The 25,599-nt window shown below is 51.2% G+C and overlaps 1 protein-coding gene across 3 annotated transcripts; it reads left to right on the forward strand.

The window, feature by feature from the left end:
- The first annotated feature begins 1,815 nt into the window (after positions 1-1,815).
- Positions 1,816-25,599, forward strand: E2f2 (E2F transcription factor 2). 3 transcript variants are annotated; one of them, NM_177733.7, is made up of 7 exons: positions 1,816-2,580; positions 7,978-8,083; positions 9,900-10,119; positions 10,828-10,986; positions 13,965-14,079; positions 16,341-16,533; positions 22,299-25,599. In NM_177733.7, the coding sequence occupies exons 1-7, from the start codon at positions 2,323-2,325 to the stop codon at positions 22,577-22,579; spliced, it is 1,332 nt and encodes a 443-aa protein (NP_808401.1). In that variant the 5' UTR covers positions 1,816-2,322; the 3' UTR covers positions 22,580-25,599. The 3 variants fall into 3 exon arrangements, with proteins under 3 accessions (NP_808401.1, XP_030109434.1, NP_001292328.1); XM_030253574.1 differs by lacking the exon at positions 7,978-8,083 and having other exon boundaries at positions 2,329-2,580; NM_001305399.1 differs by lacking the exons at positions 1,816-2,580; positions 7,978-8,083; positions 9,900-10,119 and adding an exon at positions 10,324-10,467.

Here is a 25,599-nt window from a genome sequence, read left to right on the forward strand (position 1 = left end):
TATTATCCACCTTCTGCATGCCAAGCCAGGCCTCATTCAGAGAGAGACTTGACTGAGAGCATTGAAAAAAACTTAGATAGAAAGCAATGATTTACAAGGCAAGAAAGCCAAGTCTTGCTTGAGGCAAACCACAATAAACGTTCAAAGAGTAAAGGCCTTCAGGGTGAGAGAGGGCAAACAGGCAGGGAAGGCTTCCGGGAGGAGGAGAAGTTTAAGCTGGGACTTAAGGGACCAGTGAAATAGCAGACTATTTTTTGTTTGTTTGTTTATTTGTTTATTGGTTTTTCAAGACAGTATAACCCTGGCTGTCCTGGAACTCACTCAGTAGACCAGGCTGTCTTTGAACTCAGAAATCTACCTGCCTCTGCCTCTCACATGCTGGCATTAAAGTCATGTGTCACCACCTCTTGGTGGTCTACTGTAGACTAAAGAGGCCTGTGTATTCCAGATCAAGTCTGATATAGCAACAGCTGTCGATTCTCATGGACCAAGCTCTGTGCCGAAGGCTTTGCATATACTGTGCCATGAGATTTCTCTGTGACTCCGACATAAGGAATGAGAGAGAGAGAGAAAAAAAAAAAAGACCCAGAGAATGGAGAAGAAATCTTGTCAAACAGCTTTCACAAAAGGGTTAGGGGACTGGATGTGAATTAAGAATGTCGAAGAGAAAGCCTGGGCTACCTGGTTTGTGATGATCTGATCAGGTCTTAACACGGGGACTCAGCCCACCCCCCCTCCTGTTGTGGTAAAATAATTGTTTAGGCCGGTCAATGGTGGCGCACGCCTTTAACCCCAGTGCTTGGAAGGCAGAGGCAGGTGGATTTCTGAGTTTGAGGCCAGCCTGGTCTACAAAGTGAGTTCCAGGACAGCCAGGGCTACACCGAGAAACCCTGTCTCACAAAAACAAAAACAAAAACAAAAACAAACAAACAAAAATTTGTGTAGAAGAAACCTGGAGGTGTTTGATTCAGGAAGGAAGAGTGCTGGGTCCTGTTGGGGAAAATGACCTGACAAACTCTGGACCCTCACCCACGCTGTGCCTGTCAAGGGCGGGGCAGAGTTTGGGAGAGTGGAAAGGAGCTCTTTACTAGAACAAAGACTCCCGACCTGGACTGTCCTACATTTGACTGCCAATTCTCAGATCAGCGAATCTGTGAATGACCCGAGGCACAATATCCCGCCCCTCCGACTCCCTGGTCTTACCCATCCCACTTCTCCGGATTGATGGGATAAATTAAACAACATAACATATATAATGGTCTAATCTTAGTGTACTGTACGGGCGTACAGTAGGCGCTCAATAGAGGTTAGTTTTTTTCCTGAAGAAAAACATAAAAGGGAGGCGCCACCCTTCCCTGCCCCTCTGCCAATTAAAGCCTGGAGGAACAGGTTCCTGGGTTTCATTTGAAGAGAAAGAGGACATATTGGTTATATTAATTAATATATTAATAAATGATTTAACCTAACTAAGCAACAAAGCGAAAACAAAAGGTTTTGTGGCCAGGGAAATGCACTTGAGGGTCAAGACTCAGGTCCCGACTCTGACTCTCTTTCAATGTTTGGCCCCACCCCCAAGGAAAAGAGGTCCGCTCCTCAGCGCTCTTCGCTGTACTGTTGGTCCTTATGCTGGGTGTTCCAGATGCACCTCCTGCCTCAGTTTCGCCTACTGTTACAAGAGGACGCTGAAGTCAGCAGATGTCGCGGCCCCTTTAAGCCACTAAGCTCCTGTCGTAATCGCTGTTTCTTAGACTAAGCCTTTCCGGGGGTGGGTGGGTGGGAGGAGCCTATATATATTGTAGCAGCCAATCGAGGCGCGGCATTTTCCGCGGGAGATCCGAATTTGGCGGCATATAGTTTGGCGCTAAAAAAAAAAAAAAAGAAAAAAAAAAGAAAAAGAAAGAAAAAAGAAGAAAGAAAAGAAAAAGGAGTCCAAGCAAGGGACGGGAACTAGAGGGGTGAACGCAGAGCTCAGCAGGGCGCACAGGACACCCTTCGCGGGTCAGAGCACACGAGTGTCCGCGGGGTCCGTGGGCATTCCGGGACGCTTTCACGCACGGGCGCGACTCCGGACGCCCAGATATTCGGGGCACGAGCCGGACCGGGCCAACTCCTGGCAGTGCCACCTGTGCCACGCGATCTCCGAGTGGCGATCTCCGAGCTCGGCAGCGCTGGGCGGCGGGCCAGGAGGGGAGGGTCCGGCCTTGCCCGGCGGGCGTCCATTGGCGGCTGCTCCCGGCGTCCGCGGTGCAGCCGGCTGCAAAGCCCGCAGGTGCCCCGCGCGCGCGCGCCAGACCCGAGTGGGTAGGGGGCGCCGCACTCGCCATGCTGCGCGCGCCGCGGACCCTGGCTCCGGCCACGGCGCAACCTACAAAGAGCTTGCCGGCGCTGAACCCCACCGAGCTGTGGCCTTCGGGTCTGAGCAGCCCCCAGCTCTGCCCGGCCACCACCGCCACCACCTACTACACTTCGCTTTACACGCAGACGGTGCCTTCCTCTGTGGCGCTGGGCACCTGCCTCGACGCCACTCCCCACGGACCCGAGGGCCAAATTGTGCGATGTGCACCCGCAGGCCGGCTGCCGGTAATGCTGGGGGACCCCCTGTACTTCCCGTATACGTGTCTGGGTGGGGAAAAAGGAGAGAGGGTGCTTGGGACGCCCTACGGCTTGATTACAGCTGGTTGAGGTGGGGAAGCGGGACTGGCAGTAGAGAGAACCCTTTCATTTTCCGACTCCGTGAAGTAATCTCGCCTGCTGTCGCGGACTGCAATGAGCACTGGTCAGGGGAGCCTGGAGACCTAGCCCAGTGCCCCTAGCGCCTGCGTGACCTTGAGGAAGCTTCCAAGGCATCGACGATGCTTAAGTTCATTCATTCTTTCATTGTTTACGCCAGAACCAACACCTGCTTTTTCAGGCCAGGGGCTTGGCCTGTGGGATTTCCTGGTGACTTTAAATCCGCATAGGTCTCCCAGGTCTCTGGTCCAGCCTGGTATCTGGACCAGAGTTGTCTAGCCAGCTCCTTCTCAAGTGTTGTCCTCAGGTCCTCCCCACAGCCTGCTCATCGTCCGAAATAGCCAGTAGCAATGCAAATGTAGTCCGTCTCTTGGGTTTCCTGTTCAGATGGACTGTGACCTCGCGAGTGAGAGATGTGTTGTCAGGGAAGGCCTGGTGTGGTGGCGTTTGGGCTGTAGTACAGGGTTTGTGGGAATGGATGAGAAAGGGCCTGAGGGAGTTAGAGGGAGGGTTGGGGTGGCTGGTTTCAGCTCTGGTCTTCACTGTGTATATTTGGATGTCAGGGCCTCTGTTTCCTCTTCTTAAAAAAAAAAAGTTTTAAAATTACATTTATGTGGGGGATGGGACCGTTTGTGCCACACTGTGTTTGGAGGTCAGAGCACAACTTTTCAGAGTTGGTTTTCTTTTTCAGAGTGGGTCCTGGGGATCAAACTCAAGCTGTTCAGCTTGGTGGCAAACTCCTCTACCCACTGAGCCATCTCGCCAGCCCCACCTTTCCTCTTCTAGAAAATATATCTTCCTTGGCTTGTCTCCTCTGTTAGTTCCAGGTTTGGAAGCAGGTGTCAAGGAGGGGAGATGGTATTTGTAGGGTATGGTAAGTCTAGGGACAGGGATAAGACCACCCTGTGTCCCCAGGGTATTTTGTCCGACCTGTGGCTCTGTCTTTTCTTTCTCCACCCCTGGGGCAGGCTCAGAGCTCAGTGGTCACCTCTCTGGCTCTAGGCAGAGCCAGCCTCATTTTCTGCCTTTGGAGTCAAGCTTTAGTTTTACCTCCCATGATCCCTTTCCTGGGAGTGCAGGAAGTGGCATGGCTGTGTTGTCATGCCCATTTTACAGGGCAAGAAACTGAGGATGAGTGGTGTTCTGTTGCTGTGTCGGCTCTTGGGCATTTTCCAGCCGCATGCATTTGTGTTAGCTTGTGAAGTAAGCTGAACAGGAAGAAGCTTTGTGTTGTGGAAGCGGAAAATCGAGGGTCAAAGTTCATCCAGCGAAGTGACCCACAAATCAGCTCTCTATGAGGCTGGGCTTTACCCCTGAACTGCTCATTCTAGGAGCTAGGTGCCCCTGGGAAAGGGGACTCTGGAGGGCTAATCTTGCCTTTGACCACCTGCTTTTGGATGTAGAGTGTCAGTAACAGCTGGGGTTTTGAACTTCCCCACCAACTCTGCACCTGTCTGCTCTGTCCTCCCAGGGCGGGCTCAGGGATCTTAGCCAGAGTGGCTCTTGCATGCCAGACACAGCTTGGCACTCTGCACCAGTTATCTTGGTTAGGGGATGAGGCTCTCTACAGGTGAGGAAACCGAGCCGAGTGAAGACATTGCCCAACTCACAAGGCCAAGAAGTGGGGAGGGTGGGGGGGGGTGTCATCCTTGCATCAGACTCCCTAAAAGCCTGCCAGGCCCAGAGACCATCTCTGGTCCATCTCCAGATGCTGGGGCCCCAGTGCCCCGTGGGCAGGCCTAACCCCCTGCTTACTCATTTTACAAGGGTGTGACCTGGAGCTGCTCCAAGCCCAACCCTGGGTGTGGCCTTCTGCTTTGTGGCTGCAAAGTGTGGGGTGAGCAAGATTTGTTGGGGAGCTGGCCACCAGAGGGATGACAACCGTGGCTCTGTAGAAGTCAGGCCAGGACTTAGGTCTCCTCGCTTCCTGCCCACTGGTCCTGCTGTCCGCTAGCAAAGACTCCCAAGCTCCCCTGTTGAGTCTCACCTCTGGCCAGGCTCGTGACATTTTCTCTGGGTCCTACAGCTGGTATCTGCGAGGACAGTGGGGGCTCTTCTGGGTTTCTCTTTGCCTCTTAATTTGTGTTATCCACATGGCAGTCCAGGAACTCACTATGAAGACCAGGCTGGGCTCGAACTCAGAGATTCACCGGTTTCTGCCTCCTGAGTGCTGAGGGCCACACACCTGGCTGCTGTTATTGAGACAGGCTCTCGCTGTTGCCAGGCTGGTCCTGAATGCCTAGGCGCAAATGTCCCAGCTAAGCTGGGCATACATACATACACTCCTGGGGAAACTGAGGCGGGGAGACTGTTGAAGGTTCCAGATCCAGCTGAGTGCGATGGCCCAGGCCTTTACTCCCAGTCCTCTGGCGGCTGAGGCAGGTGAATCTGTAAGTTGGAGGCCAGCTTGGTCTACAGAGAGAGTTCTAGTACAGCCAGGGCTACATAATGAGACCCTGTCTCAAAACAAAGGGATTCTGCCTCGGCCTCTCCAATGGCTTAGCCTATAAGACAAACATAATTAAAAAAAAAAAAAAAACTCTACCCACACCAGGCCAGGAGATGACGTATAGGTTCAGGGATAGGGTGACATGTCCCAGGCTGGCCTTTGGAGCCAACAGCAAAGTGGTCCCTAAATTTTTTTCACCCCAGTGCCTGCCCTAGATTGGAAAGGAGACTCAGGTCCCCGCCTATGTGACCTTGGCTTTCCCTTCTCTGATCTCTGTGCTCCCTGTGTTTCTATGCCAGCCCCTCTGTTCCTCTGGGGCTCCTGAGCAAGGGGTGTGGTCTACACTTAAGGGCTCTGCAAATAAATCCTAACCAGGGCTGTTCCAGGGGGTCCAGATTAGAACCGTACTGACCTCTGGGTGTGTTCACAGACTTTTGCTCTCCCTTAGCACTGCTGTCTTGTCAAAGTTCACCCTCGAACTTCACTCACGGGGATACCCTTGCCAGAGTGGCTGCAGCTGCTGCACCGGCCTGCTGCATTACCTCACTGTCTCCTCAGAACGAGCAGGCTGGCCCAACTCTCAGTGGGTCAAGGTCATCTGACCTCCCAGCTCACCTAGCAAAAGGACGGAGAGGTCCAGCTTTGACCCCATCTGACCCCAAGGCCTGTGCTTGGCCTCTCCTGGTGCCACCTGGCCTTTGCAAGCTCAACCCAGCCACATGCTGACTTCTTTCTGCGGGTAGCATCCAAAGATGTTAGGCCGGTGTCCTTAGGTGGGGTTCACACTGCTACTTAGGGACCCTGGGGTTGCAATGAGTGTGCATCCAGTGAGGGACGGTGGGAGAGGAGGAGGCAGCGTGTGAACACATGAGGTGTGGGGAGCAGATGGCATAGGGGGACCTTGGCCCCATGTTCTAGCAGTTCCTGGGGGAGTGTGAATGGACCGTTCTTGTAGCCTGGCATATATGGCTTTGGAGTTGGACAGACCTGGTTCCACAGCCTGGCTCTGCTTTTTTGTCTGTGTGACTTAACCTCTCTGTCCCCACTTGTCTCTCAAGACAGAGTGTCGGTGTTGATACACTTCAGGACTGTGGGAGAGTGTGACAGGCTGGTCCTCGGCGTCCCCTGCTTTGCAGGCGGCCAGTGAGGTTCTGATTGGGGGTCGGGAGTATAGGATGAGCTAGAACTAGGCTTGACCAGTTCTCTTGTCAACTTGCCCTTGTATGGTGGGAGGGAGCTCGAATGAACCATTTTGATCAAGACAGAGTCCTGTCTGAGCCCACCTGGCCTTTATTACAACAGCCACACCATTGGTACTGATGGGGATGGAGGCTTAGGGATGGGGGCCGGAGCTTAGCTTGGATTATATGGGGGGGGGCTCAGCGGGTCCTGATGTAGGGGTGGGGTTTCTCTGGTGACAAGATGGGGTTAGCCTCCCTAGAGTCTAGGACTTCATTGGTTGTGAGGTGGGTGAAGAATACTCGGGAGACTTTTTCAGACAGATGAGCGGGGAGGTGTTTGCATTCGGTGTGAGCCTTGGAAGAGAGACACGTTAGACATTCAGGCTCCTGGAAGCAATGAGCAGAATTCTTGTGCCAGTCCAGGGAGACTTCCTGGAGGGGGCTGGCGTCAGGGAGAAGAGCTGACACCTGTCAGGCCAGCTGTGCTCGGCAGCAGTTAGAAGGCTCAGCACTGCCGAGCGTGACCTCACCACCAAGTGTTAAAACAGATCTTTCAAGCGGCTGGCAGAGGCATCTAGGGGTCAGGGAAGGAAGGAAACAGGCTCAGAGGCCCCAGAGGGTGTGTCCAGGAAGATGCTGGGATCGTGTTTGGGGAATAGACTCTGCATTTCCTGAGCCCCTACTGTGTGTCTCCTACTGAGAACATCCCTAGAGTCTTTGCCACAGTCCTCCAGGTCATGATCTTCTGCCCATTTTACTGAGCAGGAAACTGAGGCCCTTAGCGACGGTTGGCACATGTCCCTAGGTCACACAGTGAGACTTCAGACTTGCTGGAGATTCCAGCTGGCCCTTTGCCCAGTGTCCCAGTGCCCCAGTGTTTCTGCCCCACCCCTGCCCAGCCCTAAGCCATCAGGGAGGCCCTTTCCGGGCAATGCAGCTAGAAGCCTCATTGTGGCCCTGTGGTGGTGGTGGTGGTGGTGGTGGGTGGGTGGTGTCTGGGTAGAGCAGCCGAGCAGATGGGCTGTGGTTTGGTTTCCCCAGCAGGTGTTTCCCAAGCTTGGCGGGAACGGGGAGGGGCAGCAGGGCCTCAGCTGCTTGTCCTTAAGACACTGGGGAAGGACTCATTGTGTCTCAGTAAAGAAAGAATGACAAGCAGTCCATTCTGGAGGCCCTGGAACCTCAAGCTGGAGCCCAAACCGGGATGGGGGTGGGCAGGAGGGAGAGTGTTTGCACTGTTTCCCAATGCGGGCACCTCCCTGGGGTGTGGCACTGAGCCAGGAAGTCCCCTGGGCCTGGGCGGATGCTGGCCCCACCCTGATAAGGGCCAGCTGTGGAGCTGTGATGGGCACCAGGTTGGAATGAACCAGCTGCTTCTGAAAGGGACAGGTCCCCAGCCTGATTATTTGCCTCTCACTTCAGTGGGCGCTGACACTTCCTCACCAAGTTCAGCCGGCCACGCCACACACCGCACTGAGGGCTGGTGGCAAGCACACAGGAGATGGCTGGCTGTTGCTGGCCTTGCTGCAGGCCAAGTAGGCCTTGCTGCAGCTCATAAAAAAATGTCAAGGAAGGCCTGATTCTCTAACTCTTTCTCCCCCCCCCCTCTGTCTGTCAAAGGCCAAAAGGAAGTTGGACCTGGAGGGCATTGGGAGGCCTACGGTCCCTGAATTCCGGACCCCCAAGGGGAAGTGCATCCGCGTGGATGGTTTGCCAAGCCCCAAAAGTAAGAGCTTCTGATGGGCACCTATGGTGGGGTGGCACGAGGCAGGAGCCCCCACCCTGTCACCAGCGCAGGCGCCTATCAGACAATTCCCTTTTCCAAGGTTTCTTGTGTATTCTCACGATTGATTCTGTTCAGAAGATAGTTACGTTCCGATTCCTGATGAGGTAACTCAGGACTTGGCCAGGGTCACACAGCTAGTCAGTGGAGTCAGGACTAACGCCTTGAATGGCTTCCTGTACTTTAGGCACCTGCCCTACCCTTCCCCCAGAGCTAACCACGATGACTAGTGTTTATTTGGGAGCTTTTTTTTTTTTTTTTAAAGTTTTCCATATTTGGGTTTATCAGACCTTTTTCTAAAAGAGAGAGAGCTCTGGGAGGATTAGAAGCTAAGCAGGGTCTGCCTCCCACATACAGACTGCTAAGTGATTCAAAGGAAGCAAAATCTGGAATAATCCAGTCTACCACCTGAAGGTCTCCAGGCTGTCCAGCTAGAGCAACGGTTCTCGGCCTTTGGGTCAAGGCCCCCATGGGGGTCGAATGCCTCTTTCACTGGGCTCACCTAGGACCACCAGAAAACACAGATATCTACCTTATGATTCATAACAGTAGCAAGATTACAGTTAGGAAGAAGCAAAAAGAATTTTACCGTTGTGGATCACCACAACAGGAGGAAACTGTATTAAAGGACTGTAGCATTTGGAAGGGTGAGAACCACAGGGCTAGAACCTTTCTAAAGCTGAGGTGGAGGGAATTCCTACCTCTGCGATTTTTCTGGTTAACCTGGGAGTTTAAGCCAGTACGTCCAGGAGATAAATGGATTTACCCAGAGACCTAACGAGGGCATAGGTTTAGGTAGAATGTGTAGATGTCAGGAATTAGGGATGAGGGTAAGGGCTCCCACCGGACATCGATTATTAATGTCTGCCATGAACACAAAACTGGAGTAAGCAGTTCGTGTGTCAAATGCTTGGCCTCTATGTGTGAAGGGGTTCTCAAGTCCCCTTCTTGAGGGATCTGAGATTAAAACTTAGTTCCCGTGACTAGTTTGGACGCCAACTTCTATGAGACTTAAAGTCATTTGATTGCAAAAGTCCCCTTGTGGTTTTAATTCGCTTCAGCTGAGAAGTGGTGTCGCAACGGCAGCCCTGTTGAGAAAGGGACCTTTTCCATGGACCTGGCCCCCATTTGATGTTTGATGGTTCATGATTCCCCTCAGATAATTATCGGGCTACACATGGAAAGAAAAGGCAAGTGTGGATCTATAAAAATGCTCTCAAATCCAGGCTTGTCCTTTCCTTCCAACCATAACTCCTAATTCCTGGTATAATTGTTGAGAGATGATAATGGTTTTAGCAGGAAAACTGGAGCCTGCCTGGATTTGAATCTTACTTTGCCGTCTGCTGAGTGAAACGAACAAATGACTTAACCAGTCTGTGCTTTCTGTACAGCCCTGTAGGGTATTCCCTTAAGGAAAGTGCCCAGAGCAGTGACCCTCCCAACAGTAGGCACTTAGTTGTTGGAGCTGTTGCTGTCTGCTCAGAGCTATGGTGGAAAGGTACTCTGAACCGGGAGTCCGCAACCCTTGGCTTCCGGTCTCGACAGCGCACCCTAGCGGAGAGACCTGGTGCAAGTCTCCTTCCCCCGAGGCTACAGGGCTTTGTGGCAGTGGAGAATCCGCTGCCTGGGTGCTCTGCGCGCTGGACAGCTCTCGGTGAAGGGTGGGAGATAAGGTGTTTCTGAATGGATCTGAACTCGTGGAGAGACCCCAGGCTGGCTCCCCGAGAGCAGTGTGTGAGTGGGGCCTTATCCTCCTCAGCCCCCAAGTCTCCTGGGGAGAAGACACGCTATGACACGTCGCTGGGGCTCCTGACCAAGAAGTTCATTTACCTCCTGAGCGAGTCGGAGGATGGAGTCCTGGACCTGAACTGGGCAGCCGAGGTGCTGGATGTGCAAAAGCGGCGCATCTATGACATCACCAACGTGCTGGAGGGTATCCAGCTCATCCGCAAGAAGTCCAAAAACAACATCCAGTGGGTGTGAGTGCCTGGGCCCGGCCAGGGCACCATCCAATGGGTGCATGTGTTAGGGGCGGGGCCAGGAACAGTAGCCAATAGGTGTGAGATTTAGGGTGCCCTCCCCAGCAACAGGCAATTCGCACAAGTACAGGATGGGGGGGGGGGTAGGTGGCCAATGGGGCATAGCCTGTGTGTTTGAATGGTGTGGAACAGGTGTTAAATGCTGGCATAGTATCGAGAGCGAGCCAAAGGACTGGGCAGAGCGGAGGAGTTCTAGGGGTTGTACAGGTCCGAGAGGACCCTAGCTCCTTGTATTAGGGGCCCCGGGATCCTCCTCTTGACTCAGGAAAACCTTTGGGAATAGCTCAGGTATGGGTCGGGCTCCTCCCCACTGCTCCAGGGTCTGAAAGCATCCTGGCATGAACCCTTAAGGAAACCCAGGAACGGAGCCAAGGCTAAAGTCAACAGCTTCTTACCATCTGATGGAGGCTGGGGCCTAAGGATTGGACGCTGGGGTTCAGGTTTCTTATCTCTAACCTACCCCCAAGCTTCAAGTGCCAGGCCATGATAGTTCACAGGGAGCTGGGCATCCCCAGTGATTTGCATAACATGAGAGGGGGCACCGCTGGTGACTAGCCCTGTCTTGGAGTTTCACCAGCTCCCCTCTGCGGTTGTGCGGGGGCAGCCCTGAGGTGGGGGTCATGACGTTGGGGATTGCTCTGTTCCCAGAGGCAGGGAACTATTTGAAGACCCCACCCGACCCTCCAGGCAGCAGCAGTTGGGGCAGGAGCTGAAGGAGCTGATGAATGCCGAGCAGACCTTGGACCAGCTCATTCAGAGTTGCTCCCTGAGCTTCAAGCACCTGACCGAAGATAATGCCAACAAGAAATATCCTTTCTGCGGGGGGCGGGGAGGGGGCGGGAGGGAGCAGGGCGGCTTCGGGCTGTGGAAATGGACACTCCCTTGATCTTTTTTACCTCCTTACAGGGACTAGCTCCCTCTAGAGGATAGTCACATCTGTATCTCCCTCTCGAGCTTTAGCGAAGTTTGGGGGTTATTTGGGGTCCTTTCTTTTGTGAGATCCTGCCTGAGGAGATGTGGGCTCGCTTGGTGCCCACTGTAAATGTCGATAAGACCTACAGTGCGTGTTTGGATCCAGTCTGGACTTCCCCTAATTTATTTTCTAGTTATGCTTTTTCTTGTCATGAAATGACATGTGTTTATGTGTGTGTGCAGGGGTGCGGTGTGCTATGGAGGCCAGAGGACAGCTTATGAGGGCTAGTTCTCTCCTTCTACCATGGAGGTCCCAAGGATCAAATTGCGGCATGCTTCTTCTCCTTCTTTTTTTAGTCTTTGACAGTTTCATACATGATATACATTGATCGTTTCTACTTTCAATTTCCTTCGCCCACCCTCCCCAAAACAGCCCCTCCTCTCTCCACCCTCCCCTAAATAGCCCCTCCCCACCACCACATATCCTCTTCTCTTCTTTCTCTCCTCTCTCTCTCCCTTCCTCCCTCCCTCCCTTCTCTCTCTCTCTCTCTCTCTCTCTCTCTCTCTCTCTTTCTTTCTTTCTTTCTTTCTTTCTTTCTTTCTTTCTTTCTTCCCCTGAGACAGGGTTTCTCTGTATAGCCCTGGCTGTCCTAAAACTTGCTCTGTAGACCAGGCTGGCCTCGAACTCAGAGATCTGCCTGCCTCCTCTCTGCTTCCCAAGTGCTGGAATTAAAGGAGTGCATAGCATATTTTTTTTGCTTATCAAGACAAGGTCTCTCTCTAGCCCTGGCTGTCCTAGAACTCTATAGGCCAGGCTGGCCTCGGCCTTATTTTATTCCGTTTGTATGTATGTAGGTGCACGCATGCCAGGACTCATGTGTGCAGGCCTGAGGACAGCGTGCAGGAGTCAGTTCTTCTTTTACCATGTGGGCTTTAAGGCTCAAACTCAGGTCCTTCAGGCTGGCTGAGCACTTGCTGTCTATATTTTTATTTTATTTTATTTTATTTTATTTTATTTTAAAAGATTTACTTATTGTATTCATATGAATGCACTGTCACTGTCTTCAGACACACCAGAAGAGAACACCAAATCCCATTACGGATGGTTGTGAGCCACCGTGTGGTTACTGGGACTTGGACTCAGGACCTCTGCAAGAGCAGCCAGTGCTCTTAGCTGCTGAGCTATCTCTCCAGACCTGCCAGCCTTTATTTCTAAAAACATGTTCTTAACTGAGGTTGACCGTCTCACCTCCCACTGTCTCCTTTCCCCCACCCTTACTTGTAACCCACCCCTAGAATTCCCTTTTTGGCTCCCAAAAGAATCCAGCATAAGCCGGGTGTGGTGGCGCACACCTTTAATCCCAGCACTCGGGAGGCAGAGGCAGGTGGATTTCTGAGTTCGAGGCCAGCCTGGTCTACAGAGTGAGTTCTAGGACAGCCAGAGCTACACTGAAAAACCCTGACTCAAAAAAAAAACCAAACAAACAAACAAAAAGAGTCCAGCATAGGGTAGGGCCTTGTGTGTGACAGTTGAGGCCTCTGCCCCTGAGTTACAAGGTCATTAAATCTTATAAACCCCAATAAAGCAAAAGAGCCGGCACCCTGAACTATTTTCTTAGACTGGGTCATCCCAAACTGAGTTTCAAATTATCCTCATACATGGCTCATTGCATTATATATCCATCGCTCCCTAGGAGGAGACAAAAGGTAATCTACAAAGCTTTCCCAGGTTTGGGGGCCACTAGGCAGCAAGAGCCCCAACCTCTAAGGTCCCCCAGGCAGCTGCCATTCAGGCAAGCTTTCCCCTGGCCAGTCCCTGGGGAACAATTTTACTTGCTTCTTATGATCCCTTCTCCTGCTTCTCATAACCAACCTCCTGGCTCCCCCTTTGGCCCTCATATTCCGTATTGCTTGTGCTCTGCTGCCCTTCCCACTCCCTTCCCTTAAAGCTTACCTTCACCTTCTCTTTCTAGTTTTCTGACCTCTACCCTCCCTCCCTCGCAGACACACATGTATACACATGAAAATTAGCAGTTAGGAGCCACACGTGAGAGGTGATGACTAGAACAGTGACTCTCTTGCTTCTTGAGAGAGGGTTGGTTTGTCTTTTTTGTTATTTTTTGTTTTGCTTTGTTTTAAAGATTTTACTTATTGTTGTATGTAAGTACACTGTTGCTGTCTTCAGACACACCAAAAGGTGTCAGATCTCATCACAGATGGTGGTGAGCCACCATGTGGTTGCTGGGATTTGAATTCAGGACCTTTGGAAGAGCAGTCAGTGCTCTTACCCGCTGAGCCATCTTTCCAGCCCTTGTTTTTTTTGTTTTTTTGTTTTTGTTTTTTTTTGAGACAGGGTTTCTCTGTGTAGCCCCGACTGTCCTAGAACTCCCTCTGTAGATCAGGCTGGTTTCAAGCTCCGAGATCCGCCTGCTTCAGCCTCCCGAGTGCTGATATTAAAGGCATGCGCCACCATCACTACCAGGCCAGTGTTTGTTTTTCGAAGCCTGGGTTACCTTGCTCCTGTCACATTGTCCTGTATATTTCCTGTTTCATTTTCCTTTATGCTGGTATAATCCTATACCACTATAGGACTGAACTATATTTCCAGCATCCATTCATTTGTTGATGGGCATTTAAGCCAACCCCATTTCCTTGAGGTTTGCAAACAGCCACACTAACCCTGGATATGCAATCTGTTTGCTTTTCAGGGATGGAAGGCTTGTGCTATTCAAAGAACAGTCTATGGTCATTTGCATTTTGTCTGAGCTGCATGGTGTGTGAGGGTGGGATGGGCTCTGGAGGGGAGAGGAAAGCCCTGGCAGGCTGGATGTACACTTTGACAAGGTTGCTTTTCTTAACTTTTCTGCCCCTACACTGGCCTATGTGACCTACCAGGATATCCGTGCCGTAGGCAACTTCAAGGAGCAGACAGTGATTGCGGTCAAGGCCCCACCACAGACAAGATTGGAAGTGCCGGACAGGGCCGAGGTTAGAAGTGTGGAGGGCAGGGTGGGAAGGCCCTGAGTCGCTCTGTGGAGTCTGAGGCAGAAGTGTCCAAAACTGGAAGGAACAACGGAGTCTAAGTTCTAGCCTGAGGGCATCTCTGGTTTTACAGGGGTTTTCTCTTTGCAGTTAGGGCTGGAAAGGGTCCTTACTCGCTGAAGGTGAGGACCAAAGCCTTCAACGCTGGGGATGGAGCCCTATGCCTCGCTTGTGCTAGCACAGTCTCCACAACTGAGCTGTACCTGTACCCTTGGCTTTTTAAAGACAGGCCTGTCTGTGTGGGTCAGTCTGGCTTTAAACACACTACGTGGCCCAGCCCAACCCCAAATTCATGGTCTTCCTCTGCTTCTTAAATGTTGGTGTTAAAGGCAGATACCACCATTCCTGGCATAAGATCAAATTATTATTATCTTTGTAAATTTTACTTATCTAGTCACTGTGTGTGTGTTTATGAATATCAGAGACAAGTGGGAATCCATTTTCTTGTTCATATATTAGTCTTGACAGCAGGTACTTTTCTGTCAAGAGAACTCTATCGCAATACCAAAATTCTTATTTATCTACTTATTTATTTATTTATTTTTATTTTTGGAAATTTGTTTGGGTTTTTATGTGTATGTTTGGGGGGTTTGCCTGCATATGTTGTCTGTGTGTCATGTGAATGCTGTGACTGGAGATTGGAAGAGGGTGTTGGGTCTCCTTACAGCTGGGGTTTCGGGCTCTTGTTAATTGCCATGTAGGCACTCCGGGAGTCAAAGCTGGGTCCCCTGGAAGAGCAGGGGATACGCTTAAACCACTGAGCCATCTCTACAGCTCCAGTCCGAATTCTTTAATACTCTGGTAATTACTCTGAGTCCAGAGGATTCCCCGATGCCTCTCCTAAGCTGCCTTCTATCTCTGTTCCTGGCCACGTCAGCCTATCTGGAACTCGGCATCCTCCGTGCAGGCCTTTTCTCATCTTTGCTCACGCTGCTCCTCTCCCTGCCTGGTGGGCTGCTGGCCAGCCTCGGCTTTCACTCTGAGACCGAGTCCTGAGTCACTTCCTTCCTCATCAGCCAGCCAGACTAGATCCTCCTTTTTTTTTTTTTAACCACACTAAATCTCAGTTCTCTGGTCCCTCTTTGACAACATTCCCCACAAACTCACTGTGTAACCGAAGACGACCTTGAAATCCTGGTCCTCCTGCCTCTGCTTCTGGAGTGCTGGGACTGTTAGTGCATCTAGCATCAGTTTAGAGAGTGCAGAAGCTGGAGCCTAGCGCCTTATACCTGCTAGGCAAACCCTCCACCAAGTGAGCTGGACGCCAGCCTGTTGGTGTTCTAAGCTTTACGGAAGAATGTGGTGGTCAACTTGCTTTAGGGTCTGGCAATCCAGAAATGATGTGTTTGAAGGAAACCCCATACTGCAGAGGTGAGCCCCACCCCTCAGCTCAGGACCTAGTGGGTTGTGGGAGACCCAGGCAATGTGACAGGTAAACCAAGTATCACAGATTACAAGGGTTTCTGCTAGGCCAAGTGATGCATAGAGACCTGAACTTGTGTCTGTGTGTGTCCCTGTGTGTGTGTGTGTGTGTGTGTGTGTGTGTGTATTCACTGTGTCTTATGTAGAAACACAGTGGAAAGGGACAAGGGTGGAGAAACCCCACCCAAATGGTTCAAGCTTGCAGGCAAGAGGAAGACTGATGACAAACCCAGGGTCTGAAGATTGGAGACAAAGTTTAATTCAGTGACTCGAGTCATGCTTCCCATCTGCCAGGGGCTTCGTCTACCCCTGCCCGCCTCTCTCTGTGCTATTCTCAAGAGGGCTCCCCTCCTGTGGTAGAAAGCTCGTGTGACAACAGCTCAGCCACCCTGGTAGAAAGGGACCTTCTGTCCTCGTGTCCAGCCAGCGTCCTGTACCTAATGCTGGTTAGGTTGACCTCAGCCGTGTGACACCCTGAGGGAGCCGCTTCACCCTGACTCTCCCAGCTGCATCACAAGCGTGGCATTGGAGTTGGATTGTGTAATATTTCCACAATCTTCACAGCAGCACATAGGTAGGGAAGGCTGATTTCCCCCAATGAAAAGCAAGGCGTCCTCCCAACTAGGAGACTTGCAGGCTGGACAGTGGGATGGTGATGTCCTAGCAGAGCAGGGCAGTGTCAGGCTTGTGCTGAGCCTGCTCGCATGGGTAGCGCTACCTGTGTCTGCTCGAACCGGCTGACCTGCGTGGGTCTGTGTGCCTCATTGTTCCTCTTCCTCCTCCAGGAGAACCTGCAGATTTATCTAAAGAGTACCCAAGGCCCCATTGAAGTCTACCTGTGCCCAGAGGAGGGGCAGGAGCCAGACAGTCCTGCCAAGGAGGCGCTCCCCTCCACCTCTGCCCTCAGCCCCATTCCTGACTGCGCTCAGCCGGGCTGCAGCACTGACTCTGGGATCGCAGAGACCATAGAGCCTTCAGGTAGGTGGGAGGGAGGCGGGTGTGACTCTACTTCTTCCTCTTCTGCATTTGTCGGTTACCCAGCATTCTCCCAGCAGAGGAGCCCAGTGTCCTCACGTGTGGTCAGTGAGCTTCACCCTTGGTGAAGTCCACGGGCATCCCTGTCTCACCGGGGGAACCGGGGCAGCTCAGCCGCTCCTGCCCTCAGCTGTGTGCCTTCTGACAGTTTCTGCTTCCATTTCCTTATCTGTAAGTTGGGCAAGAGTAGTTAATATTTAACTCTCGGGTTATTAAAGGGATTAGTGAACTAATGTAAACTGAATGTTTGGCCTGGCAATAACTGTCATTCCTACTGCCATGACGGCTGTGAGAGTGGCTCGCAGCCAAGCACGTGGCAATCGGCAAGCCTCGGTAAGCGGGCGGCATGTGTGTGGGGTGGGAGTTGAACCCATGCATAATGCATCCTGGGGAAGTAGGCACCGAGCCACAGCCTTGGCCTGTGGGTCTTTAAAATATCTTAATTAAAAGTTTATCATCAAGACTTTGTAAATTAAAAACATCATGCACTAAAATAAACCAAATCCAAAGTCTATACATTTCAATATACTTCTATATGATTAGAATGGCCAAGGCTGAAGAGATGGCTCAGCCGCTAAGAGCACAAAAGGTCGCGGGTTTGGTTCCCAACACCCACATGGCAGCTTACAGCGCTCCATAATTATAGCTCCAGAGGAGCCAATGCTTTCTTGGGTACCTCCCAGCACTAGAAGTGTGTGAGCACACACATGCACTCACACACACCACACACACACATTCATAGACATCCACATGTACACATAGACACACACACACACACACACACAGAGGCAGCACCCTCATACCCATAACACAAGTATAATATTTTTGTTTTATCTGAGACAGGGTTTCTCTCTGTATCTTTGGCTGTCCTAGAACTCACTCTGTAGACCAGGCTGGCCTTGAACCTGGAGATCTGCCTGCCTCTGTATCTTGCCTGGGTGCTAGAGTTAAAGCCATGCACCACCACAGCTGGGCTTAAATTAGTTTTAAATAGCCATTCTGAAGGCGTGGCGCTTCACCTTTGATTACACACTTTTGCTACCCAACATGTTTATGCTCTTAGCTACCACCCCAAAACCCCCAGAGAACTAGAAACATAATTACCTTTGTATTCTCCATCATTACCTGAAGATTAGGCTGGCTTTAAACTCTCAGAGAGTGTCTCTGCCTTGAGTTTTGAGATTAAAGGCATGTGCCGCTCTTCCTGGTGAGGGTTTTTGTTTTGTTTTGACAATAGGTCTCATGTAGTTCAGGCTAGCCTCAAACTTTCTGTGTCTGAGGATCACTTCTCATCCCTAACCCCTGAGCGCTAGAATTTTAGGTATGTACCATTACGCTCAGTGTATGTGCTGCTGGGAAGCAAACCCCAGGCTTTGCACACAATCTGTAAGCACCCTACCAACGGAGTCACGCCCCTAGCCTGAGTCTTTATAGCTGTTTCACAAATTACTCATTTATATATTTATGTTACATTTATTTATTGTTATATGTGGATGCATGTATATGTGAGCAGGAACATGTGTCATACATGTGGAGGTCAGAGGACAACTTGTAGGAGTTGGTTCTTTCCTTCAACCATGTGGGTCCTAGGGATTGAACCCAGATCCGCAGACTTAGTGGCAAGCACCTTTACTTGCAAAGCCATTTCGCTGGCCCCAGGTCTTTTTAACTGTTGGAGACAAGGTCTGTAACCAAGTCAGAGCTGAAGTCCTCTGTCTTCTCTCCAGTGACAGGATTGCTAGGGGTTACCTCTACACCCGGTTAACTGGATTTCCAGAGGAAGGCTTGGAACTTTCTCTGGTAGCACTAGCTAAGTAGGTTTTTTGTCTGTTTGTTTGTTTTATTTTTTTCACCATGACTCCATATTGGGCTATCTCATTCCATACCACACCTTGAAGGGAGGTCTCATCACTCCTGGTTTAGCATTAGATAACCAAGGTGGAGAGATGGTGCAACTTAGCCAAGGCTAGACAGCTGGAAGGCAGCCCAGTGTGTCTTAACCTTTGGTCTACAGGGGCCCAGTGCTGTGTCCTCGGGCACAGAATAAACCAGGAAGGGCTCCTGGCTGGAGGGCCCACACCTGGCTGGGAGGAGGGTGGTACAGCTAATGACTCAGAAGCCACCTCTGCAGAATGGCTTTGCCTTCAACTGAGATTCTGCCCCAGGTCACATGACCGGCTTCTTCCTGACTGGAGGCCAGCTTGGTTTTTACATTTTTCAAGGTTTGAGGAGGGGGACTAGAGAGCGATGGCTCAGGTGTTAGGAACATTCATTTATTTATATGTGCATGAGTGATCTGTCTTCATAGGTACCCAGAAGGGGGAGTCAGATCCCATTACAGATGCTGGGAATTGAACCTGGGTCCTTTAAGAACAGTCAGTGCTCTTAACCTCTGAGCCATGTGTCTCCAGCCCCCAACATTGGCTGTTTTTTTTTTTTTTTTTTTTTTTTTGCAAAGGACATGAGTTCAATTCCTGGCATTCACATGGCGATGATTAACTCTTGTTTGGGGATCTGACGCCCTCTTCTGACTCTTGATGGCACTGCATGCGTATGGCACCATACACACATGCAGGCAAAATGCTTGTACACATAAAATATAGTCAATAAACCTTTAAGAAAGAAAGACAGAAAGAGAGAAAAGAAGAGAAAAGAAAAGAAAAGAAAAGAAAAGTTGGGCAGAGGGCAACTGCTGCCCGTGTCCCACAAAACAGGAAATACTGTCCAGCTCTTTACAGAAGTTTATTGACTGTGATCTCATTCTGTATGATTATATTAAAGCCCAGAGACCGCAAGTGGCTTCCTTAAGGTCTCACAGCAAGTCGATGGAAGATCTGGGACCAGAACCCATGCTTTTAACAATTCCAGGGATCTCTCCGGTGTTGTTGTTCAGGGACCAGGGCTTCTCTGTGTGCCAGCCATCTGACTCTTTGGGCACCTCCCTAGTCACTATCTTCTAACCCAGGCCTGTGCCTCCTGTGCCTCCTGTGCCCCACCCTTTCACGCCGCCTGCGGCTCTGCCCTCTGGCTCAGCCGTCAACAAGGATGTGGCTCCCCAGAGTTCAAGCTTCCTGTGTGTTAGCTATCCTCCGAGACCTTGCATGGAGGCAGTGGTAATGGCTTCTCGCCAGCTTTCTGGTGTAAGATCTGAAGCCCAGAGGTTGTGGCTGAGCTCAGGAGTGGACTGGCCACTGAGGCCCTGGGTTCTGACCCCAATGGTGGGGGCTGGCAAGAAAACCTGGAGGCCCTGGGGCGGGCAATGGCGGAGCCAGTTTGCTTGCTACCTTCTGCCCACTGAAGGGAGGAAAAGGAAGGTGTCCACTCACACACATACACTTACAATCACACAATGCACTTCCATGCACACTCACACTTACAGGCACACTCACTCACAAAAATACAGATATGGGTTGCACGTTTCAGCTTAAAGTAGAGGTTTTTGGTTGTTTTAAAGATTTGCTTATTTTTATTTTATGTATGTGTGTTTGCCTCTGTGTGTGTGTGTGTGTGTGTGTGTGTGTTTGAGTGCCACATGTTTGCTGTGCCAGGCAGAGGGCAGAAGAAGACATGAGATCCCTGGAGCCAGAGACAGGCAGTGGTGAGCCTCCATGTAGGAGCTAGGGACCAATCTTTGATTCTCTCCAAGAGCAGCCAGTGTTCTTAACCTCTGAGCCATCTTTCCAGCTTCAGAGTCGAGTACTTTTTTTTTTGAGGTGAGAGAGTCAGAGGCCAGGCCCAAAGCAGAGAGTGCAGTCTTGGGATTTAAGGTTCAGGGATCTCTGGGGGAATTGGTAACCCGTTATGATCTCAGTTTCCTTATTATAGAAGGGGCTTGAGTAAGAGTTACTTCTAACTCCTATTCTGGCTCTGACATTCTGAGACGTATTCTGAGATGTATTCTGAGATCTGAAATTGGGAGACTTGGGTTGGAGTCTGTAGTTCCAGGCTTTGAAGACAAGCGAGACAGGAAGAGTGCTTGAAGCTGGAAATTCAGGATCAACCTTGGCAACACAGACTCGAGACCCAGACTCAAAAGATACATAAACAAATACATAAATATTCACCTGGTATAGTGGCAAGAGCCTGTGATTCTGTGATTCCCCACTTCTTGGGAGACTGAAGCAGGAGGGTCATAAGTGGGAGGCTTGCCTGGATGATGGTGAGTTCAAGGACACTCTCGGTAACTTCTTCCAAACCCTGTATCTCTAGATAACAGGTATCGAGAGGGTTAAGGATGTAGCTCAGTGGTCGAGTGCCTGCCTAGCACGTACAAGGGGCCTGGCTTCTATTCCTGGTACTGCTTTTAATACACACACACACACACACACACACACACACACACTCACACACACACACACACACACATGCACAGCAGTGTCCACAGCTGATAAGAAGCAGGGCTGAGGTTTGCAGCCACATTCTTGTTCCCCTTGCTGTAATCCCAGCAATGTGATGTGATTGTAATATGTTGGGGATGGAACCGGGGACCTGTGTATACTAGGCAGGTGTTCTACTGTTGATGTGGTGTGTGTGTGTGTGTGTGTGTGTGTGTGTGTACATATAACTATGCACACACATTCATGCCTGTGCAGAGGCCAGAGCAGGACGTCAGGTGTCTCCCTCTATCACCCTCTGAGTTGTTCCCTTAAGATGGAGTCATTAGATCTGAAATTACTATTATTTGTCCAGACTGGCTGGCCTGTGACCTCTCGGGATCAACCTGTGACTCTCTTCCAGTTCTAGGGGTTATAGGCACTCACAGCCACGCTAGCTTTTATGTGGGCACTGGGGATTCGAACTCAGGTCTGCCTACTTGCAGTGCAGTCAGTCTTAACCACTAAGCTATCTTCCCAGCCTTTGCTTTGCTTCAATGTCTTGTTTCGTAGTCTCAACCGCATGGTACTTCTGCCTCTGCCTGCCAAGCGCCAGCATGAGAGGTCTAAGCCACCATACTCGGCATGAAAGTTTGCTCTAGCTTTTCCTGTAGGAATTTAATAGATTGAGATCTTGCGTTTGGTCTTTCGTCTACTTTGAACTAATTTTAAGAAATGGTTTAAAGGTCCAGCTTCACTCCTCTGCACGTGGACACCTCACTCTCCGGGGAACATTTGTTGAAAGGGCGGCCCCTTGGGGGGTGGGGTGGGAGGGCCAATGCTTTAAAAAAAAAAGATTTATTTTATCTTCTGTTGCTTATTTGTGTGTGGGTATGTGCATATGAACACAAGTACTCACAGAGGCCCAGGAAGGCATCGGATCTCTGGGATCAGGAGCTACCGATTGCAAGGTGTAGGCGCTGTGAACCCAGCTCGGGTCCTCTGCACAAACCACAAACTGCCCCCACTTCTTCAGCTCAGGAGATTGCTGTTTAAAGCTAGGCATTATCAGGGTGTCGTGGGCTGATGTAATGATGTAAGGAGAGTTGGGGAAGCTGGAAATGTAGGAACCAGAAAATGGTTTCCGTAGCAGTCCTGTAGGGTAGCAAGGTGGACTACATACAGAAGTCAGGGGTGGGGTGGGAGAGGGTAGGTTTTTTGGGAGCAGGTCACTGCACCCAGTGGAGGGGAGAAGAACACGGGAGAATGGAGTTTCTGTGACTGGAGCCTGGAGAGATCGGGTGTCTCCAGGCCACTAAGTGGAAGAGATGGAGGAGGGGCCAGCCATCGGAGAGCAGCCAGACATGACCCTTGTCTATTTGTCTCCCAAACCAGTACTGATACCCCAGCCGATACCACCGCCTCCTCCACCACCACTGCCGCCAGCCCCATCCCTCGTCCCCTTGGAAGCCACTGACAACATGCTGGAGCTGTCACACCCTCTTCTACAACAGACTGAGGACCAGTTCCTGTCCCCAATCCTGGCGGCCAACTCCCCCCTGATCAGCTTCTCCCCGCCCTTGGACCAGGACGAATACCTGTGGGGCATGGACGAGGGGGAAGGCATCAGTGACCTCTTCGACTCCTATGACCTTGGGGACCTGTTGATTAATTGAAGCGTCCTGCATCTGTCTACCTCCTCACAGACAGATTGACAGGCTCTCTGCCCAGATGGGGGACACCAGACACCAGGTGTCACCCTCCGTCTGCGCGGCTCTCTTCCAGCCTTCCTTAGGGCGGAGGCCAGCTAGGGAGATGTGGAGGATTCGGCTGGGGAGTGATATCAGGGCTAAGCCCTGACCCTCCTCTTCTGACCTCCGACCCCTTCATGAAGGACTACGGGTGCAGGTGGCCATGTTCAGGGAAAGGGCTCACTGCCTCCTTCTGAGGGGCAGGGGGACCCTGACTTTTTCAAGAAGCACTTAACGCCTTTGTATTTATTTCTAGTTCAGATGTGTTTGTTTGTCCACCCTGAGTTTTAGCAGGGAGATTTGTTCTAGTTTCTCCTCAGACAGGCCCACCCACGCCCAGTGCCTAAGCGCACATCTGGGCTTCCAGGGGTCTAGGCCAGCTCCTTGCCCCCCGTCCCCCCGTCCCCCCAGTGGTGCCTGGGTCTTGAGGGGACTATCCAGTTTGCTTGAATTAATTGCACTTAGGCTTTGTAATTTTAGAAAATGCCAGGCCCAGCCAAGGCACCGGCTTGGAATTCTCCATCTCCTCCATCCTAGAGAAAGTTCCAGTAGCTACTCTGGGGGAGGTAGCCAAGGGGGCTGGCTTCCTATTGGATGTCTTATCTTTCCTGAGCCTCCCAATGTAAATGTAGGCCTTCAGGAATTAGCCCAGAAGAGCTCCTGGGAAAAGCAGGAGGCCACGCCCGTGCCTCCTAGATGCCCTTCCTCAGGAGGTCAGAGACCTGGAAGGTGGAGGCAGAGAGGAGTGAGAAGAAAACAAGAAACACCCTGGGGTCTGCCCATGTTTCCCTGGGAGGATTATTTTTGTTTCTTGGTTGCAGTTGGAGGGGGAAGATTCCTTAAACACCCACTGTCCCAAAGCCCTCACTTCACTTCCAAGGTCAGATGTGACAGGAGCTTGGTGACAGGTTTGCACCTTTCCCCACTGGAGTGCTTCGGGGGTGAGGGGGCAGGGGTGGGGTGCTCTTCCCTGCAGACTAGGCCTCAGCAGCTCATGACGGGATAGGCTGGCGCCTGCCACCTCTCCTGGCATGGGGATCTGGGAAGAGCTCTTGGTCTCTCTTGTTCTGCCCATAGACTGACCATCCAGGGTTCCTGTGGTCAGGAGACGGCAAGAGTCCGCTTTTCTTCCTCGCCTTTCCAGGCATGGAGAATGGGCTTAACCAAGGCCACGTGTCCAGAGAGGTGTACCCAGGGGTGACGGGGTCTGAGAGGCCTTCCACCTACCCTCAGGGAGCCTGGGTTTCTCAGGGGCTCAGTGGGGCAGCACTTTTTGCTTGTTGTTGTTTTAAGTTTGTAGCATTAAATTGATTTAAAAGATGAAGTTGGCTATGCCAGGTAGGTCCGAGCTAGCTGACTGGGAATTTGAAGTTTGGATGTTGAGCTAATATGTACTGGTGCCCATTTGGGTTAATTTGTCTTATCCTCGAGTCAGCTTCCTGGTGCCACAAACTTAGTCCTGTCCGAGGAGTGGTCAGCGACTCACCCCCCCCCACACACACTTGAAATTTGTCTATTTTTACACCGAGTGTCCAACCTTTTGACATATGTGACCTCGTCGTCTCTAAAGTTCACCCTCAGGAACTGCATAGATAAGCTACCAAAAAAAAAAAAAATCTCATGATGTTTGAAGTACGTTTACAACTCTGTGTTGGGCTGTGTTCGTAGGTGTCTGCGACCCGTGCTGCAGGTTAGATACACCTGCTGCAGAGATGTCCTTGGTCTCTACCAAGCGAGGGGGGTTTCTCAGACCACCCAGAAAGCCCAGTGTGCTCTAGACACAGGGGGTCCCTTGAGTGATGAGGGTGCTACCTGAGATCTGGTTTGATGCACATGAGGCCGGAGACAGCATTGCTGTTTCCTGGTCTTTGCCGTTTAGCTGTGCGCCAACAGAGATATCTGACCTCTGTGCCTTGGGCTCTGGGTGGAGGAGAGCTTGGCTTAGCGAGAAGAGGGCTGCCATTCCTGTCTGGTGTGAGGTTAAGAATACAGTCCAGATTCAAGTTCAGTCAAAAGACCCAGCGCAGGGATGGATGGAGGCTTCCCCAGTCTTTTTGATCTCTGAGCTCTTTCTTATCAACCCTGCCTGGTCCAGGGGCTGGACCTCCCGGGAGAAGCCCGAGGCTAGCGTGGGAACAAGCTCACACCTCTTTCTTGCCAATGATACTTGAGACCTCTTTAAGTTCCTTAGAGTGCTTTAAAAGAACGGGGTGTACCCCTTTTGGAACACTGTTTTGAGTGGTATGTCTTTTAGGCCCTAGGGAAACGTTCATGCTAGGGTGGGAAAGCTACCAGTTTCTTTCTGAGGGGAATACTTTCTTCAGGGAAGTTTCCCAGCCCTACCAGTGTCCCCTGCTGATATCCCTGGGGACTCCAGAGCATTTAGCAGAATTAAACTTGTAAATAGGCTTGGAGATGCACCATTGAAGATGTCAGGCTGAGTCCCTTCTCTGTGTGGCTGTGAGGAGTGGGAGTTTGGGGGAGTTTGTAAACTATTTCAGGGGGTGCAGTGTGGTTTCCCCTCCCTGTGAGGCCTCAGCCTCTCTTCTGCACAGATTCCGTGTTGTAAAGAGTTTGCTCATGCCGCCATCGGTGTGCTATAGCTTTAACGCTTCTGAAACCTCTGGGGTTGATTAGAAGCCGGGGCTTAAGTTTCCGTCGTACCCAGAGGCCCCACCTCACCCAGGTCGTCTCTTCTCCCACAAGGCTCTTCAGGGACCGTGGTGGCTACAGGTCTGGCCAGCCTCTGGCTCCTAGGAAATATGCAGTCTTGTGGGGTTTGATCATTTTGAAGATACCTGGGGGTGGGAAGGTCTGGAGTCCCTGGGTTGGGACTCCATGTGGGTCACCTACCTCCTGGTTTCACCCAAAGTCCTGCCTTGAACCACCAGCAAGTTTCATTCTGTTGTGATAATTGGGCATTAAATAATGGCGGCTCTGGTAAA

This window comes from Mus musculus, chromosome 4, assembly GCF_000001635.26.
Source record: "Mus musculus strain C57BL/6J chromosome 4, GRCm38.p6 C57BL/6J".
Lineage (NCBI taxonomy): Eukaryota > Metazoa > Chordata > Mammalia > Rodentia > Muridae > Mus > Mus musculus.

What these genes read in the sequence shown, in the direction of transcription:
- E2f2 (NM_177733.7), top strand. Translation starts at nt 2,323, where the DNA reads ATGCTGCGCGCGCCGCGGACCCTGGCTCCGGCCACGGCGCAACCTACA. An exon ending in AAAAACAACATCCAGTGGGT is followed by an intron (nt 10,120 to 10,827) that starts GTGAGTGCCTGG and finishes CTCTGTTCCCAG; the next exon opens with AGGCAGGGAACTATTTGAAG. An exon ending in GAAGATAATGCCAACAAGAA is followed by an intron (nt 10,987 to 13,964) that starts ATATCCTTTCTG and finishes TTCTGCCCCTAC; the next exon opens with ACTGGCCTATGTGACCTACC.